This window comes from Caretta caretta, chromosome 2, assembly GCF_965140235.1.
Source record: "Caretta caretta isolate rCarCar2 chromosome 2, rCarCar1.hap1, whole genome shotgun sequence".
In the NCBI taxonomy this organism is placed as follows: domain Eukaryota; kingdom Metazoa; phylum Chordata; order Testudines; family Cheloniidae; genus Caretta; species Caretta caretta.
In genome coordinates, this window is record NC_134207.1 from 97,562,757 (window position 1) to 97,583,660 (window position 20,904).

At 40.4% G+C, this 20,904-nt stretch overlaps 1 protein-coding gene across 3 annotated transcripts in view; it reads left to right on the top strand.

Annotated features, from left to right (window-relative positions):
- Positions 1-20,904, top strand: part of DOK6 (docking protein 6) — a 453,595-nt gene that overhangs the window by 276,876 nt on the left and 155,815 nt on the right. For all 3 annotated transcript variants that reach the window (XM_048840154.2, XM_048840153.2, XM_048840155.2), the window contains one exon: positions 10,061-10,250. In XM_048840154.2, the coding sequence (XP_048696111.1) occupies positions 10,061-10,250 (190 nt within the window). The remainder of the gene's footprint in view (positions 1-10,060; positions 10,251-20,904) is intronic.

Below are 20,904 nucleotides of genomic sequence, written 5' to 3' on the forward strand. Positions count from 1 at the left end.
CAGAGCCTTAATTTTTTACCAAAAAAAAAAAATTAAAAAAAAATGGGGGGGTCAAAATATTTCACCCAGCTCTAGTCTTAGGTCTATTAACTAAATTTATTAATGTTGCTTGATTGAGGCTACAGTCTGTGTTAGCCTAGTGGTTTGAAACAGATTGGCTCTTTTACGATTTTGAGAGTTTGATGGTTGATAGCAAGATATAAAACCATTTTCTAATTCTTTTCATTGTTGTACAATCCTTATTCGTAGCACCCAAAACATGTATTTTCTACCTACTGGTTTTATTGGATTTACGGCATGTTGTGAAAAATACATGTTCACATTTTCTCTTTGGCTTTTTTGTTAATGTTTTGAAAAGCAACAGCTTTTGCATGGTAAACAGCCAGCATGTAAAGGAGAGTAGAAAAGGTTAAAACTTTTAGATTGTTGTAATGATTGCTTATTCAATATAGGTGGTATTAGAAGGATAGAGGGAGGTTCCCTTCCCTTCATCCCGCACCCCCTCCACTGCCACAATTATTCCCTGGTGATAAGAGTGAAGCAAGGATGTGGCAATGCTTGCTTTAATGGGGACCTCTGCCTGGAAAAGTCCTCCCACTAGGGAGGGAAAAAGAAGAGTTTTAAGCTACTGCTGCGCAAAGCACATCATTAACAGTATGAAGCCACCTGTTTGGATTCTATCTCAGTTATTACTCATAAGAGATATTATTGCCCATGTAAATTCCTTAATTCCAATGCTTTAAGTGGCTTTTAGATGTTTTCTTTATATATCAGACTCCTAACTCATGGCTGAGTTGAATAAAATTTGTAGGAAACTGAGAGCTGAGATAAAGCCTCCCTTACTCTTCCTCTCCCCTTTTACCTTCTTTCCTCCTCTCAAAGCCTCCTGGATTACTGCAGCTCTCCAACCCCATGAACTTCAGCAACCTTTTCTAGTTAGATTGCACTCCTCTTCTTTAAATTATATACATACATCTTTGGTATGTGTTCGTACAGTACTTAGCACAGTGGGGATGGGGCCTCTAGGCACTATCACAAATAATAATTCTAGTAAAGAGAGGCTGGACTCGATTACATCTGGATCCTGATAATTTCCATTGACCCTTAGCCACAGGTGAAGGATTTCTTGAGAGTATGGTACACTGCTCCCTGCCACAACCATTCCTCTTGCTGACACAGGAAACAAGAGACCTAGTGTACATCGTCAACTCATTTCTATACAACCACACATGATGATGTATTTTGAATCTGTTGACTGAATCTTTATAATAGGAAAAATTGCACTATTTTAATTTGTTTAGCTGACTTGCTGTGGTTTGCCTGAGGAGTTAGGTTCTTCTGACCAGCTAAATCAAAATGCTTTAGTACTTTAGTTTTTAATGCTATGTTCTCAATCTCCTTGATAAAAATAAAGCTGTTTGTCCCTTGAACATTTACTTTAGCACTGGTAAAATACTGGAGTAATATTTGCTGTCTCTTTTCTTTGTTTGTTTTTTTCCAAAAAGACCAATATACACTTCTTTTAGAGGAGGACAAAACAAGTTCTTGTGTAGTGGAATGGGATTTTTGCTCCTGGGAGAAAACTAAGGACAGACTTCAGATCTTTGACATTGTTAGTAAAGTTATACCCAGCACAAAACTACTTTTAGTATGTGAAAGAGACTGGGAAAGAGGTAATAGTGATTGAGAATGGATGATACTGTGGTTGCTGTTAAAAATTCAGACTTTGCCAATAGTTACCCCTGTTGGTAACTGTTGCCCTTATATTTTATATAAGAGAGAATGGTAATATTTCAGATATTGTGCTATATGTTGCCTTTTTAATGACAATCATTAAAGGGATATATCCATTATATGTAAGGTGGTGGAAAACTCACAGGCAAAGACATCAATTAAATTATAATATTTTTAAAGTGGTACAAATCAAATATGAAATCAGGTAATATGGGATCAGCTCCTGCCAGGTGATGAGTGCCTTTAACCCCCATTTTAGTAAATATTAAAGATGTTCAGAAAATTGCAGGATTGGACCAATAGAATCATAGGATTAGAAGGAACCACAAGGGTCATCTAGTCTAATTCCCTGCCAAGAGTCAGAAAGAAAAAGTGGGCCAGAAAGACATTCTATCTCAAAAAGGTGCAAAATGCCAAATGTTCAGGCAAATATGCAACCAAAGGGAAAATCTCAAAATGTACCTCAAATCTCAAAATGTATCAGTGGAATAGACATAAAAAAAACCCAAAAGTTCTTTATGTGATTTCTTTGGGAATCTATACATAATGAGCTCACTCCTACTTGTCTTACTTCCTTCAGTGGGACCACTGCATGAATTAGGATTTGGACTTATATATCTTATTTGTTTTCTCTAGTTATTGTATTCGTTTCTGGATCCATATGTTTAAGACAGAATGTTGGGCCCAATGTAAAGCCCATTGAAGACTCCCATCAACTTTATTTGGCTTCTGAAAATCTGGCCCTATGAGTGGGGGAGGTTTAGGTTGGATATTAGGAAAAGCTTTTTCACTAGGAGGGTGGTGAAACACTGGAATGCGTTACCTAGGGAGGTGGTAGAATCTCCTTCCTTAGAAGTTTTTAAGGTCAGGCTTGACAAAGCCCTGGCTGGGATGATTTAATTGGGGATTGGTCCTGCTTTGAGAAGGGGGTTGGACTAGATGACCTCCTGAGGTCCCTTCCAACCCTGATATTCTATGATTCTATGATCAAAAGTACTCTGCTTATGCAGAGGCATCAAAATAAGTGACATGTTTGGGCATCAGTATGCCCAATAGTGGGCCAGATTCTTCACTTGTTATGATGGTTTTATTTAGAGCATCTCCAATGATTTAAATGGAGTTACAGCAATGTAAAATTGGTATACATGACTGGAGAAATTGGGCAAGTATATCCAGATTTTAATGCAAAAGTTTAATGGGCGGTTTGCTTAGGTTGGGTTGTGGGTGTATGAGAGAGAGAGTGAATTAGTTTTTCATTCCTTTTCAGTCTTTCCATGTTATCATTGACTAATGCCTCATAATTGATTTCTCTAGTAAAGACGTTTTGTTAGCTATTGTGTTGTCTTCCTTTGTATAAGTGCTTTTTATTTGGAAAATACCATAGTATTCAATTGCAGCAAACTCATTAACTGCCCCAGTGTCAAATGTAACTTGTTGAACCAAAGGTCTTGAATCCCCAGAGTAGCCTTTTCCTTTTTATATGCAGTGAAATTACAAACTTAGTCAACTCATACAAAAGATTATATGATTCATTTGAACTCATCAGATTCACTTTTAGAAAATGTTCTTAGATCTATTGAATTACTGTATGTGATTCACTGTGTGACAGAATTTTGCACATATTTTATTCATTTTCTGTCATCCTTAATCCATTGTTTATAGTTTCAAATTTGAAAAAGATAAAATACACATGTATGGCTAGTATTATTCAAATAAGACATTTATTTAACCATTAAAAAGCTTATTCAATATATAGCATCTGTAACCAAAGCAAATGGTTAGTAAGTCCTAAGCACAACATCTTCGCTACCTTGCTGATTTGTAGGTGAAATTAACTGATTTATAATAGCTTCGATATTTAGGAAATTAAGAAATCTTTCTACAAAATATTTTGTAACTTATGTAAAATAGAATAATTGCTGTTAAAAAGGTAAAATCAATATTTAAGGGCCAGTTCCTCAGTTGGTATACATTGGGGAGCTACACTGATTCATACAAGTGAAGAGATGGCTAAATTTGCATTTCTTTTTATCAGGCTGTGGTTGTGGTTTTCCATAAAAAGAATCCTGGACTTGGGCTATAACTAACAAGAAATGTTACTACTTGCAGATGATAGATACTATGAGTGAAAGAGCTCTGCTGACCACCTGGAAATGATCCAAGTAAAGTTAGTATCCCAAAGATTGTAGTTTGAGGACCATTACATTCAAGATTAAGACTAAGAGCTAGATTCACAAAGAAACTTAAGCATTGTGACACTGAGTATCACCGCTCCTAACTTTTAGGTGCCTAGAAAATCACTGGGATTCACAAAAGACTGTGTTTGGTGCCTAGGATCCCTGTATAATGAGTAGGGAAAGAGAGGCTCCTAGAGTGGGAATCACAAAAGCTAGCATTCTAGGTAACTCCTTACCTAAACTAGCCAGTGAGAAGTGCCAAGCTGAGAGATGTGTGCTAAGCCCCACCCATCTTCCAAAGACAGATATTTAAGTCTGGGCTGCAGGGAGGTGCCTCCTCCTGCTTGGGATTCTCTGTTGCAACCCCTCTCTTGGTGTTTGGCACCTATGCCATTTTTGCAAGAATCCAGGGGCGAGTGGCGGGAGTTGAGCCCAGTGGTTAGGGTACTCAACTGGGCCTAGTTCAAGTCCTTCCTCTGCCTGAGGGGGAGAAGGAGTTTGAACGGGGATCTGCCACTTCTCAGGTGAGCGCTCTAACCACTGAGCTATAGGATATTCTGATGTGATGCTCCCTCAGTCTCTCCTGTTGAAGCCACTAGCCCTCAATTGCCCTTTTGTTGGTTACCTGAAAATGGAGAGGATATACAAAAGGCTAAAGAAAAATTTCTATTGGCCCAGTACTCCAAATGAGGTAAAGAAATACTTCAAGACTCATGCCAAATGCCAAAGGTGAAAAAAGACTGTACATCTCCACAAGGCTCCTTTGCATCCTTTACCTGTAATCAAAGGGTTGTCATGGATATCATAGGGCCCCCCTACCCAAGTCAGCCAGGGGAGAAAAATATTTATATTGGTCGTGGTGGATTTTGCCATCAGGAATCCAGAAGCATTTCCTCTTTCAGATGTGCAATCTGAAACAATTGCTAAGGCACTGTTTTCTGTATTCAGCAGGATGGGCTATCCAAAAGATAAGTTATTAGATCATGGGTCAGATTTCATGTCCCAGCTGTTTGGTGAGCTACGGAGGATGTGTGGGGGTAAAATAACTTAAATCTGCCCCATCCCATCCAGAAACAAATGGAGTAGATGAGAGGTTCAATGGAATCCTAAAATCTATGCTAAAAATCCATGTAAACAAGAAGGCAAGTGACTGGGATGTAATGTTACCCAGTCTATTGTTTGCTTACTGTGCGGTGCCACAAGAGTCCATGGGGTTTGCCCTGTTTGATCTCCTGAAGAAGGAGAAAGGTCAGAGGTCTCCTGGATCTGATTAGAGACCCTAGGAGTGTGACACTGAAGGAGGGTGGGGAACTGGTTACTGCATATGTGCAGAAGTTCGGGGGGGGGGGGGGGAGAGTTAAAAATCCATGATGGAAATAATGTAGCAAAACCTCACTAAAAGCCAGGCAGAAAGAATGATATAATTGCAATACCTATAATCAGTCATTTCATGTGAGGGATTTGGTACCAGTATTACTCCCTGTAAAAAGATACAAAATGTAGAACTCATGGTGTGGGGCTTTTGAGATGGTAGAAAGGGTTAGCGATGTTACCTACAATGTACAAAGACCCTGTAGCAGGCTTGCACCACGGACTGTGCATGAGTTAAAAGCTTATCACAATCGTGAAGCCACTGTAAACATGATATGCTGTGCAGAGGAGGATTGTACGACTCTTAATGATTTAATGGCTGAATGCCATAGTGATACACCACTAGAGAGCATTAATTGATATGAAGGGTTAACCCTAACCAAAATAAACAAAAATTATGGCTGTGGTGTAAAGGCACCAGCAGGTATTTTCCAACAGGGCTGGGCTGACTCACAAAATGGTCCATCAGATTAACACTGCAGGACCACAGCCTGCACCCAGCAGATCATACTGAACATCTGGTAGAATGGAGGAATAATTCCCTAAGGAGATAGCTAGCAAGCTAGATGTGGCAATAATTACAAAGTCAAATAGTCCCCTGGCTTCTCCAGTTGTTATGGTTCCCCAAAGGGATGGAACCATATGGTTTTGCATTGATTATAGGAAACATAATGCTGTCATTATTTCAGATGCATAGCCTATACCCAGAATCAATGACATACTAGACTCTTTGACACTTCTCGAAGGCCTGCATCCTGGACTGTATCACATAATCCAAGTACCTTGCTCTGTGCTGTTCTGCTCCATGGAGAGATGGAGTAGGGAATGCCTGGCTGCATGCCCTATGTGGTGGAATGATAGATGCAAACAGCAGCAAATTCTCAGGCCCTAGCTCCACCAGACCATGCTCTGCCCACAGCTGACCCTAATGTCCACAGGGCAGTTGTGAAGCTGAGCACCATGCCACTCCAGGGATGCACCCTCAAACTGGTCAGAGAACCTCATAAACATTAACGAGTTTATCCTCACAATGTAAGCAAGTATTATCTTCCCAAAATTTACAGAAAAACAGAAACTGAAACACAAAGTAAATAACTTGCCCAGAGTCATTCAGGGAATCTGAGGCAGAACTGGGGATTGAGCCTCAATTTTCTAAACCTAGCTATGCGATTGGGGCCAAGGATTTGCCTCTGAAACCCAGTTTTTCCCCTTGACTTCACAGGGAGACTGTGCAAACCTTCCCCAGCAGATTTGACCCTAATTTGTAATCCCTTGCATTTTTCCTCAGAATTCATTCCCCCCCCCCCAGTTTCCTGTTGTCCGCACACTTTCATAAATTTTAGTTACAAAATTGTACTCTTAGTTAAAAAACAAAACTGAAAATCTGTAAAAACAAACAACATTTGCTCCTCCAGTGCACGTATGAATAACTTCTGTTGTTGCCAGCCTGAATAAGTTCCTATGGTTCCACTTAGTTGCCTTGCAGCTGATGTTCAGTTTAATCAGACACATTTCCTTTCAATCCATGACACCTCGCCTTAGACACTGACCTTGAATGCAGAGTAGACAAATGTCTCCTGACAATTTGAGTATATCATGTCTCCTGAATGCCCTTATGCAATAATATCCTCAAATAATTCCAAGAAGTTAGGTTTCTTTCTGTGAACATTTTGGTAGCTTTTAAATGATGCTAAGCTTTTCTCTGCGAATTCAAAGTTGTTTTTGTATATTCTAAGTGGAAACTAATCCAATTGGCTTCTATTTTTCATATGTCCTTAGACCCTTCCTTAAATAATAGCATAGTGCATAAAATTATCCCTGAAAATTAAAATCTGCACAAAATGACAAACCTTTCTCCTCTGGTGCTGGTGCCATTGTGACAGTGCAAGCAAGGTGAGTCTGCTGAACAAGAAAGGGGCAGAGTTTCAGGGAATGTACATCCCCTGTTCATCATGCGCACAATTCCAGTGGGGCTCCTTGTGAGGACACAGTGAGTCTAAGACTGGGGTGGGCCAGAGAATCTGCCATTACACAGATTATCCGGACCTTTCATTCTGGTCCAATTCAAAGAGGGGGAGGATGCAAGGGCCTGGAATAGTCAGGCCATTCATCCAGTTTTAAGATGGACAGTTCTCTTTTTCTGTGGTCTGTCCCCTGTCCGCTACAGAGACAAAACTGAATGTGGTTTCATCAGGTATTATGGAGGAGGGATGCCATTTTGAAGATCGTGCTGCTCCACCCGACCGCGTGACTTTGCACAAGCCATGTGCGATGTCACACTGTGGGGGGAGGGAGCAGTATACTCTTCAAAATGGCATCCTCTGTGCAATGTGACCTCTCACACATTGTGTGTGCAAGGTCACATTGGCGAGAAAAGCCCATACCATTCCTGTAAGTACCAGAATGTCTCGTATGCTGGGAATTCAGCAGTGGCAACCCTCGCCAGGAATGGTAATAACACAACAGAACAAAACTAAAGTCTAGTGTGTAACTAAATCATAACAGTGTCTATTATGAAGTAGAAGTCATGAGACTGGCTAGAAATCTGTGTCCACAATCATTTTTGTTAGCCCATCTGTCAATCATTTCTATTATCTCACTTTCACACTTTTCCTTCCCTCCTCTATCTTTGGGTTTTGCATAATGCCCATCATTGTAGTATCTAATCACTGAACAGTTTGTCCAAGTAAAATTCTAATACAAAGAGTAAGTAAGCTATCATGATGTTCTCTAGATTCTTCACTCAGTAGTCAGTGTCTAAGGGCTTTTTATCCAAAGCCAACTGAAGTCAGTGGAAGACTTTTCGTTTATTTCAGTGGCATTGGATTAGATCTGTAATGAAGAAATCTCTATGACCAGTAAGGGAAATTGTTTGCAGTGATTTTAACTGCATCTGCTAAGCTATTTGGGCTATCTGTTAAAGGACTGTTACTAAACATTGGAGTGGGGGTGGATTTCACACATGGGACTTTAGTCATAGAATACAATTTACAGGGCTAACACCCATTAGTATGATTCATGAGAAATAGAATTTAAGAGAAGAGGTTGAATGGCCAGAAGATTGAGTGAATCAACTGGGAAGGCATTAATGAGTCAAAATTAAATGGACTGAGACAGACTATCGTTGGGGATGACAAGTTTACTTATAGCCACACAGGGTTGCAAATCTTACTGTACATGTGATTGTTCACTTTAATTCCTTAACCAACTTGTGTTCATTTCTGCCCCTACACTTTTGCATTTTCCTGGATGCTCATTTACAACTTCTTCCTCCACTGATCTATCAAAAAGTATATTTAACAAACATTGAAAATACAGTCCGGTCTGTTGGCATACACACATAACTTAGGTCTCTTTTGACTGATATATTTAGTTACTCTCTTTACATACCATCCTTAAATGAGTTTTAATTCCTTTCACATTTGTATGAGGACCCTCCCAATGAATGTCTGCCCAAGATTGGATTTTTTTTTAAAAAATGTTCTGCACCAAACCCTTGCTCCTTTATTAATTTTTGAAGGCACTTTTCCTAATTGGCCCTTATACATATGTGTATGTTTCCAACCGCTCATTTATAGAGTGAATATTTCTGATGCCCTGTCTTGAATTGTTATTTTATTCATAGGTTTGGTCTTTTTAGCACTCTTAAAAGCAGCAACACAAAAGTGTAAGTGTATGACCTAGTTCCACAAGTGCTAGGAAATTCAGAAACAAATCTACAAACTGAGGCTGACATTCTGCCCTGGATCATGCCATTGTGCCTTGAGAATTAAAATATAACCCAGCATTTCCAATATTTGCACCTTAAATTTTGACTGTTATTCTGTTTGTGTGTGTGTGTGTGCACATATATAATATAGGTGGCAACAAACTACAATTTGATTTAAAATTCCCTGACTAGCATCATGGGCTTTTTCCATCCATGTGAGTAAATGATGCCTTATATAGTCTAATAATTTTTCAAAGCTTGCCTACTCTACTACATTGTTGAGGCACTTTTTAAAAGTGTTGTCTTCTCTTTGACCTTCTACCTAATGTATTAAAAGGTTTGTACTATGAAATGACAATATATCTAGTAACAACTTCGAAAGTGCCTTCACAATATACTGTATAGAACTACATTTTACTGTGGTTATACAAGAGGTGGGTAGTCAAACATGCATGTCTATGAATTGCCCCTTACTTGGCAAATGGGCATCTGAGCACACAAATTAAAAAAATTGTCCATCTAACCAGACTTTTATGTGCAGTTAACAGGTATGCACAAACAATTGGGGGTCTTCATACAAAAAACAATTTTTTTATGTGTAACAGTTGCACAGATATTTTTGCCAGTACTCCTGTTGTTCTATGCCTTGAAATGTTGATACCCCATATTGTAAAGGATCCTTCAAAGTTGTTAGGTCACTGTGATTCTCCATCTATTAAGAAGTTAGCTAGAGATGCCCTCCAAAATTGGAAGGTCACGGTTTGCACACACATTACTGAGGGAAATGATCTCTCACAAGGTTAAAGTTCTTCAGTATATCTTGGAAAGTCATTTGTAATGCTGTTCAGATCTCAGTGAGCTCTGTTTGTAGTAGTACCATATGTAAAATGCCTGGAGCCAGATCCTTCACTTATGTAAATGTTATGGCTTCATTGACTTCATTTAAATCAGGATCTGGCTCATGATATCTAAAATTTCTGTAGCCAGGCAAGTTGGTATTCTGTTAATTTTTCAAATTAACTCTCATTTTCACCAGATTTCCCTCTCATTTTGCTTTTTTCCTTCCTAGAGCGATTCAACGTATATCTTATGCCTACACCAAATTTAGATATCTATGGGGAATGTACAATGCAGATCACACATGAAAACATCTATCTCTGGGATATCCATAATGCCAAGGTCAAGCTGGTCATGTGGCCTCTGAGTTCTTTGAGGAGATATGGGCGTGACTCAACATGGTTCACATTTGAGTCTGGAAGGTAAGAGTTAAGGAACTGTGGCAAGTGGGAAGAAAATGCAAATCACTCCATTGTTCAATTACTGGGAGGAAATATTGTTACCATGGAAATTCTGGCTAATAGTTACTAACAGTTACCTACCTATGCCTTGATTTTGAAGATAGCATTATACTATTGGAGGGAGGATCCACTGACATGTGGGGGGAGAGAGTGATTCTTGAGAGGCAGATGCTCTAAGTTAGGGTATTCCATTTTTTTGAGTGAACAAGAAAGAGTAAATGCTACCTCCCGTTTTGTATATTACTTTTCAAACTGCTTCATATTCAAAAGGATTGCATCATGCTAAACATTTAAAAGCACTAAAAAGTATGAATGCTGCCCTTTTGTTTCTATCCAGCTTATTTCCATTTGTACCATTGCTGGGGCAGTCTTTCAAATAATGGGAACTGTGTTATCAGATTTGAGTATTAGAGATGTGACTATGCTCATGAAAGCTAGCAGGATATGTGTGTGCATGATGCAGAAAAATTAAAATCTGGTGAATGTCAAGGTGTTTTCTTCCTGTTATATGAAAAGAAAAAACATCACTGGCCAAAAGGTGTAGGGTTTGCCTAATGCACGTTGCCATGCCATGTAGACAAGCCCTAAATCTTTTTTACAATTTCTTTTTGATGATAGTCATGTCCTTATAGCTGTGTGCATCAGGATTCATTTTATAGAGGTTTTTTTAGGGTGCTATTTCCTTCACATCTTCACCATTAAGAAACTTAATAGGATTATTCCAACAAAATTGATGGAAAAACTACAATGGCTGACCTGTGGTTCGGTTATACTTCCAACAGACTAATTAGTGTGAAATGATTCTGATGTAGGTTTATAGAGAAACTGTTCTACTCCAAAGCTAATAGACAGAGTAGCAAGTGCATTCTTGGGTGTGATTGGTTACAGAAACCACTTAACAGATGGCAGATTTTAAAGTAGTTATATTGTAAGATTACCAAAGGCTGAAAGGGTAAGAAAAGTCTGAAAACACAAGGTAAACATCTATAGTTATTTGATGCCTGTAGCACTATAGCATTTTCAGCAGACTTCCTTTTTTGTCCATTCAAATCGTGTTTAATTAACAAACAAAAATGGGGACAAAAAATGTCAATGGGGAGAAGGCTACATTCACTGGGCTCAGGTTAACCATACAGCATAACTTTGTGTATCTGGCATTGCACAATACAGCCCAATGCATGTTTCATGAGTTGCATCACTGAGGACAAGAAATCTCTCTGCTAAAATCTAATATAGCTCTAATTAAAGTCACTAGAAAGAGAATTAAATTGGGCTTTTAAATAAGAGACAAGTCCTGTAACTAGAAATGGTCAAAAAAAAGTAATGAAATATTTTTCTATTGAAAATGTTGTTTTGTGGAAACTGAAATGTTTTGCTAAAACATATTGGTTTCAACAAAAATTTTGTCAGGAAAGTTATTTGGGTCCAGGATGGAATTAGAGAGAGAGGGAGACCTAGCCCAGAATACATAATTTTCTAGTGTTTGGGGCACTCCCCTCGGATGTAAGAAACCCAGATTCTAATCCCTGCTCTGGCTTATTTGTAGCAGGGACCTGGACCTGGGTCTTCCACATCCCAGGTGGGTGCCCTAATCACTGGACTATGTGCTACTCTGGGGTTGGTCTGTGCCTGTCTCCGTCTTATTTTTGTCATGAAAAAATTGAAGAGGTCTTGTTTTCGTTCCACATCAGAATAAAAGTAATCTTAAATCTCAATCTACGCTTCATTTTCTATGATCTGATCCCTCCCTTGGTTCTGTCAGAGTTCCTTATATGTGAATTTGCTCTGGCTCAGAAGATAGGGAGGTAAAATATATGACTACAGAAAAAGTAGTGCCTTTAATGTCATAAGCCTATGAAATGCAACATTGATGCACTTTTTAAAACCTGTCCTTGGCTTTATTCTATGGTTCTCCCTCCAGCGTCTCTCTGAACATTATTATTGCCTGGTTCTTTGATCTGTTCATCTCCTAATGCAGCAAAATACTGATATATGGTCTCTTATTAAAAGTGAAGAGTTGAGCCATGCTGTAAAAGGATGTTCACGGTAGTAGTGTTTTCATCTGAGGCATCAAAATACACATTATAATAATCTCTGTGTGCGCCACAGCACTAAGTATGAAGTACAGTATCGGCATCAGTCTCCCGGTGACTATTGAAAGCAATCCAGGAGATTTTAATAGGCTATTTTAAGAAAATGACATTATGTCAGGTGGGGGGGGGGGGGAATCTCCCGGAATAGTCAGTCAGAATTAGCAACCCTAAACTGGTAAGACTTATGGAAGATAGCTATAAATGAAGATTGTTACTGTATTAAAAACCTTTTCTTTTATGATCAAATCTGGCCAGTATATGGATTTAATACCCTGTCTGCCTCTCCCTCAATGTGAAGAGAACCATACACACTTGTGGTAACCAAGCTGAAATTTTCCCCAGACATCTTAGTCAAATGCACACCAGTTTGGATTAAAGCATAAAATAAGTTTATTAACTATAAAAAGATAGATTTTAAGTGATTGTAAGTGATAGCAAACAGATCAAAGCAGATTATCTAGTAAATAAACAAAAACACAAAATGAGCTTAACATACTAGATAGGTAGGATATGAATTAGCACATTCTCACCCTGAGTGATAAACAGGCTGGCAGATTCTTAAGGCACAATCTGCCTTTTCTTTCCAGGTTTTCATACACAGGGTAGAAATCCCTTTAGCCTGAGATCATCACTTCCCCCAGTTCAATCTTTATTCCTCAGGTGTTCCCAGGTGTTGTTGTAGGGAGAGTAAGGTACAATCATGATGTCATTTCCCGCTTTCATATCTTCTTCCCACTTGCTGGAAAGCTCTTTTGCTGTGACCTGGGTCAAACAGTTCCCATTGTGTAGTGCTATCTCTGAGAAGTTTCTATTGTATGCAGTTCCTGAGGTAATTCTTGTGCTCGTGTGCATTTCCTCAATAAGCTACTAACATTGTTTGTCCTTTTTACTGTTGTACCTGAATGGCTGCTTGTGGGTGTTTTTAACCTCACAATTTGCTTGAGTAACACATACATAGCCAAACTTCATAACTTCACATACGACGATAGCACATACAAGCCAATAAGATATTAATGTCGAGCAAATCAAGACTTTTAGAATGAAAGTCACAAGGCATACTTGGTACAAAACATATCCTAATTACATGACAAAGATGAATATGGGGGTGGCAGGTTGTCACAGCTTTGTTCTAGGAAAGCTGTTTGGTCACCTATATTAACCACTGGTCACAAGCTATCGAATGAAACACTTAGAGGTGCCAAACCCAGTTGGACATGCACAGAAATTTTAGCTGGTACACAGGGTTCTGTCGCCCCAAGTTCTGGTCTAAGAGTGGGAGAATCATAGGAGTAAGAGATGCATCCCAGGGAAGAAGAGGCCTAACTCCTGAGCGGGTGCAATTAGAAAGAATCAAGAGGACTCAAGTACCACTAGCTCCATAACCATGACACATGTGCTTCCCTGAAATGCTTTTCTTTCTACTTGGTAGAGTTTCAGATGTTGGTATTTGAAGGATATCTAAGTATGTCCAAGTATAGTCAATCTACTCAGACATAAATATAAGAACAGCCATGCTGGGTCAGACCAAAGGTCCATCTAGCCCAGTATCCTGTCTTCCAACAGTGGCTAATGCCAGGTACTTCAGAGGGAATGAACAAAACAGGCAATCATCAAGCGATCTACCCCCTGTCTCCCATTCCCTGCTTCTGGCAAACAAGCTAGGGACACCATCCCTGCCCATTCTGGCTAATAGTCATTGATGGACCTATCCTCCATGAACTTACCAATTATTTTTTTAACCCTGTTATAGTGTTGGCCTTCACAACATCCTCTGGCAAGAGTTCCACAGGTTGACTGTGCATTGTGTGAAGAAATACTTCCTTTTGTTTCTTTTAAACCTGCTGCCTATTAATTTTCATTTGATGACTCCTAATTCTTGTGTTATGAGAAGGAGTAAATAACACTTCCTTATTTACTTTCTCCACATGTCATGATTTTATAGACCTTTATCATATCATTATTGACTGCCAGTACACATTGAGTGGATGTTTTCTGAGAACTATCCGCAATGACTCCAAGATCTCTCTCTTGAGTGGTAACAGCTGATTTAGACCCCCATCATTTTATATGTATAGTCGGGATTTTGTTTTCCAATGTGCATTACTTTGCATTTTTGAACATTGAATTTCATCTGCCATTTTGTTGCCCTTGTGATGTTATTGACATGAACTGTGGCCAGGGCTGGCTCTAGGATTTTTGACACCCCAAGCAAAAAAAATTTTGGGTGCCCCTGTTTTTTTTTCATGCCCCCCCTTCCCCCGGCTCAATTCCGCCCCTTCCCAGCCTCTTCCCCAAATCCCCAGCCCTGCCTCCTCCCCCAGGCATGCCACATTTTCCCCCCCTCATTGCTTCCTGCAGCTCCCCCCCCCGCAACCTCCCGCCCTAGCTCACCTCCGCTCCTCCTGTTCCCCTGAACATGCCACTGCTCCACTTCTCCCCCCTCTCTCTCAGGTGAAGGAGAGGCAGCGTGTTCAGGGGAGCAGGCGTAGCGGAGATGAGCAAGGGTGGGGCGGAGCACAGGAAGTAACTGGGGGGTAGCAGAACCGCTCCCCGCCCCAGCTCACCTTCGCTCCATCACCACCGCTTCCCCTGGGTGCGCTGTTGATCGGCTTCTCCTCCCTCCCTCCAAGGCTTGCCATGCCAAACAGCTGTTTCTTGCATGGCAAGCCTCGGAGGGAGGGGGGAAAAGCCGATCAGCAGCACACCCAGGGGAAGGGGTGGTGGTGGAGCGAAGGTGAGCTGGGGCAGAGGGGACACATTTCTAGGGGTGGCATGGCCAGTACCAGAATGCCGCCCCCAGAAATGTGCTGCCCCAAGCATCTGCTTGTTTTGCCTAGAGTCAGCCCTGACTGTGACCGTATAGATCATTGTTGCAACCAAGGTCCTATAGTTTCACCAAATCTTGTACAAAGGAAGTCAAGTAAGGTGTCTATAGAAAGGTTGTAATTTGCTGGATACGATTATGCTGGCTGAATGTGTGTATCATTTTTGTGTTTGAAGTTATGAATATTGGCTTTGTACTGGTATCTCAATGTTTTTGATTCCAAGTAGCCTCAGTGAAGCATTTGGTCAGCTTCTTGAGAAAGGACTATTCTCAGTAAGTGCCCAATCAAGAAACACCAATGGACAACGGACTTTGGGAGATGCCAATCCACATCTGAGCTTTCCTGGGAATGTTCAAACTAACATGTAAACAATGGCATTGGCCTGCAAAAAGCTGAATCATTCATGGACATGTGACTTGCCCAGGTGGCTACAAACTCCATCTTGTTGCTGTGACTTTGCACAGAAGAATAAAGGGGTTTCCACCCACAAGAGAGATAATATAAACAGCCCTGCAAGCCTCTCCATTTTGTCTTCAGTTGGCTCAAGAGATGGCCTCTCCACCCCAAAGAGATGCCTGAAAGAAACTGGAACAAAGGACAGTAACTATGGGGGTGTGAGTGATTGCTGGACCCACACTAGGAAGGAGTCTAGTCTGTGAAAGAAGCATATTGAGACATCTCTGCGGGTGAGATTTATCTGTATTCAGTTTCCTACTGTATTAGGCTTAGACTTGCATGTTTTGTTTTATTTTGCTTGGTAACTTTCTTTGTTCTGTCTGTTATTACTTGGAACCATTTAAATCTTACTTTTTATACTTCATAAAATCACTTTTTGCTTATTACTTAACTCAGAGTAAGTAATTAATACCTGGGGGAGCAAACAGCTGTGCATATCTCTCTATCAGTGTTATAGAGGGAGGACAATTTATGAGTTTACCCTGTATAAGCTTTATACAGAGTAAAACAGATTTATTTGGGGTTTAGATCCCATTGGGCGCTGGCTGTCTGGGTGCTAGAGACAGGAGCACTTGCTAAGCTGTTTTCAGTTAAGTCTGCAGCTTTGGGAGCGTGGGTCAGATCCTGTGTTGCAGCAGATTAGCGTATCTGGCTCAACAAGACAGGGTTCTGGAGGCCCAAACTGGCAGAGAAAAAGAGCTTAGTCTTAGCACGTCAGGGCACAGTCCCAAGGGGGTCTCTGTGACTGAACCCGTCACAGCCCTGTCCCCCAGTTTTATGAGATCCCTTTGTAACTCTTTGCAGTCTGCTTTGGACTTAACTATCTTGAGTAGTTTTATATCTTCTGCATATTTTGCCACCTCATTGTCTACCCCTTTTTCCAGTTCAGTTATGAATATGTTGAACAGCACTAGTCCCAGTACAGACCCGTGGGGGACACCACCACTCACCATTCTGAAAACTGACCATTTATTCCTTTGTCTCCTATCTTTTAACCAGTTACTGACCCATGAGAGGACTTTCCCTCTTGTCCTATGACAGCTTACTTTGCTTAAAACCCTTTGGTGAGGGACCTTGTCAAAGGCTTTCTGAAAATCTAAGTACACTATATCCGCTGGATCACCCTTGTCCACATGCTTGTTGACCCCCTCAAAGAATTCTAGTAGATTGATGAAGCATGATTCCCCTTTACAAAAACCATGTTGACCGTTTCCCAACAAATGGTGTCCATCTATGTGTCTGATAATTCTGTTCGTTACTATAGTTTCAACCCATTTGCCTGGCACTGAAGTTTGGCTTTCTGGCCTGTATTTGTTGGGATCACCTCTGGAGTCTTTTCTAAAAATTGGCATCACATTAGCCTCCAGTCATCTGGTACAGAAGCTGATTTAAATTATACCATAGTTAGTAGTTCTGCAATTTCACGTTTGAGTTCCTTCAGAACTCTTGGGTGAATACCATCTGGTCCTGGTGACTTATTACTGTTTAATTCATCAATTTGTTCCAAAATCTCCTCTAATGATACTTCAATCTGGGACAGTTCCTCAGGTTTGTCACCTAAAAAGAATGTCTCAGGTTAGGGAATCTCCCTCACCTCCTCAACCATGAAGACCACATTCATTTAGTTCCTCTGCAGTGGCCACACAAAACTGTTCTTTCACTTCTCTTTGTCTGAAAAAAAACTGTAATTAAATGTGTTTTTCTTAAACACTCATCAGGCCTTGAATCCATTTCCACAGCTGAGAAAACTTTAAGTTCAAGGGTTACTGAACCATGAAGAGTGTTAAGTTCAGAATAAGTTTTGAGCCACATTTCTCTGTAATTTCTCTCCTTTTACTTGACCCCAGGTTGATGTATTAATTTTCTCAAGAGAAAATACACAGATGCCAGAGTTATGTGAAGCAGAAAGTTCAGTGTTTGACAGATATCTTTTATTTTTATGTCATTCTTCTACAGGCAAGTTTTGGAGTTTCATTGAGATGTCAAAGTCAGGTAACCCATACAGTAACGGTGGGGGAAACACCACAAATTCTTTTTGCATGTGATGGTGGGGCATTTTTTTTCCAAATACCTCAAGTGAGAATCATTTTGGCCAAGTGGTTTAAAACCACTAATTGGAACTTTTTTTACAATGTTTCAAATTCAGCTCAGGTCTCTTCTCCCACTTTCTTAAAACAGTATTTTCAAGTTTTGACAGTATTCTTTTAAGAGCTTAAAAATAAAAAGTTTGTGGAGGAAATAGTTAATAAGAAATGTTGCATATTTTTCTTCAGGCTTTGTCAGTAAATACAATTATAAAATTTTACAATGATAGTAGGAACAAAAATGGCATTTCTTACAATTGAAAAAAGATGCAGTGTGGCAGCAAAGGAAGAATAATTAGCTCTTAGTCTTTGGTAAAAGTGCCCTGCCTAAGGGTATGTCCAGCCAGTGAGTGTGTTCTGATTGTGTAATGTTTCTCTATTTTAATTCATTGGCTGCCAATGTTGTCACTCAATATTCAATTGCAAGACTTATGTGGTTGAAGTTTCTGCCAACCAATCCAACCTAGAATAAGCTCTATCCTGCTCATGTGTTTGACTTAATCGTGCATAATAAACAGACTTTTAATCCTTTCTCCAAAAACAAGATATAAAAACAGCAATCACCTATTAATAACTGCCTTGTGATTGAATTCAGTAGCCTGAATGGGTATAAACTATTCAGGAATACACTTAGGCTGGAATTTACAAGAAGGATTTTAACCATCGGAGGAGTGAGGTTCTGGAACAGTCACCCAATAGGAATTGTGGGAGCAAGCAACCTAACTAGTTTATCTTAAAGCCTGGTGCATTTGCAAGACGGATTGTATGACGGAGTTGCTTGCAGTGGGGTGGGCCTGGGCTGGGCAACCCTAGGAGTACCTTCTGGTTCGTGTCTTACGTTCATAGAATCTCACGCTTCAGGGGGATTCAGCCAGTCACCTGTAGGAGTCAGGAAAGAAGTGTTTCTTCCCCCCCGCCCCAGCTATATTCATTCAGTGGGAATAATGTCCCAGCTTGCCCAACAAGGTAAAGTCTCAATCTCCAAAATAAACCCTGGTATCATGCACCTTGCCAGTGCATCCCACATTAGTGTCCAGGAATCTGCCTCTGATGTCAACCAAGGCCTGCATAATGATGGAGTAATAGCCTTTGCAGTTTATATACTTGTGCTCCTGGTGGAAGTCACATGAGTCCATCAGTGGCCAAGGCACAGTTTGGAAAGCCCATTCTCTCAAACCCAGCAATTATTTCAGGAACATTTGTAATGCTCCCCACCTTTGGATACATCACTGTCCTGATTGACTTACAAGCCACCTCAACAACCCCTGTAGTTGACTTATGAACTCCAAACTGATTAGGAAGAGATGTATAGAAGTCTGGAGTAGCCTGCATGGCCTCCCTCATATATGTTTCCTGATGATGAAGGGTCGGAGCAGGCTGATCACAAACCTCCAGGAATGTCTGCTTCTTCATGTGAAAATTCCGGAGCCTCTGCTGGTCATCCCACATCCACATGATGATGTGATCCCACCAATCTGAGCTTGTGGTGCTGCTCCAGAAGTGCCAGTCTATGTATGGGGACTGCACAGCTATGGCAGCAGGCGTGAGCAGCACTGGGGGCTTGCAGCCAATATGCCAGTGCAGTTCTGAAGGTGCCTTTGGCAGATCAGAAACCACTGCCAAAATGCCAGAGGTGCTCTGCCTGCGTCCCTAAATAGAACTCACAGCATGAGCTGGAGAAGTTGTTCCACCAGGTTGATGGCTCTGGCTGCTGGCAGCATGATGGGAGTGTGCAGATCCTAAATAGCGTGGCTGGACGAGTTGGTGGGCTCAAACCACTGAAAATGCTTCTGGTCAAGTCCTGAAGAATGGACAGAAAAGTTCTCCCCCAATCCACTATCAGCCAAACCCTATAGTGGCTACAGCTGGTGAGGGCACTAGGATCACTGTGATGCAATGGGATATGCCCCAAGAAGCAGAACATCTGACTCGGGTCTGTGTAGTGCAGTATGGACATGCCAGCACATTTGTGTGGCCCGGGTTTACAATGCAATGGGGACATTGAAGTGCAGGCTTGAAACCCCGAGTCTGCAAGCCTGGATCCCACAGACCCAGACTTACTGTGCAGTGTACACATAGCCAACTATCCACTAAGGGGTTTATTTCATCTTCCCCTGAAGCATCTGCTACTGGTCACTGTTAGAGACAGGATATCAGACTGGATAGTTAGTCTGATCCAGTGTGTCAATTTTAGTGGAAGATTAATGTTAATAAATGTTTTATTTATGTATGTTGTGTGGGGTATATTAATTAATGCACAGAACCTTGAGGCATCCAACTGTTCCATATCTTTACTTACATACACACACACAAGCCTCAATGTCCCTCATATTTTTTGGTGTCCTTGACTATCCATGGGATTTTCTACAGTAGCATGTAAAGGGCCAAAACAGAATCTAGGCATTGTTTAAACAAATAATACAAAGACAGTCCCTGCTCCAAGGAACTCACATTTTAGGATTTAGAAAATGTGGACAGATGGGATAGAGGAGTAAGGTAACAGCAGAAATAGGAATGATTGCATAAATCAGTAGTCACTGTGGTCTCCATAGTCACAGTTGGCTACCAGCCTAACCAGTGCCAGATGTTAGTGATTTGTAGGCCTCTCCTTTGTTCATTGTTTGTGGTGAACAGTGTGTGCTGAATACTATATGCTGTTAGATGTAAGGAAGAAGAGTTCTAAACAAACAGATTCTGTTCAGACCATGTATTTCCACCTTTCTGTACCCACAACTTAACAATCTTTGACTCTGGTGTCTCCACTTTTCTTCTGTAAATCCATCAAAGCATCATCTTTGTTCCAGATTGTCTCTGATATTTTACTGTGTTAGATGACTTGTAGCACTCACCCTCCACATCAAACTTGCCAAGGGACAATTCAATATAATGTTCTATTTCCACTAAAAGTACAGACATATTTATAAATAAATTATCCCAGAAATGTTTGTTCCAAGCAGGGTACTTAGAAAAACAAAACAAAATTACCTTTTCTAATATTTCAGACTGGTTGGGCATTATAAAATTGTTGTATTAAAGAGTTCTTCTCTTTGGAAGTATGTGACCAGTGGTTTACAGTAATCCTAAACATTCTTCTTAAAATATAAATGTTTATTTAACCGTAGGAGCACAGCATAGCATAAAAGTAAAAGAATATTAA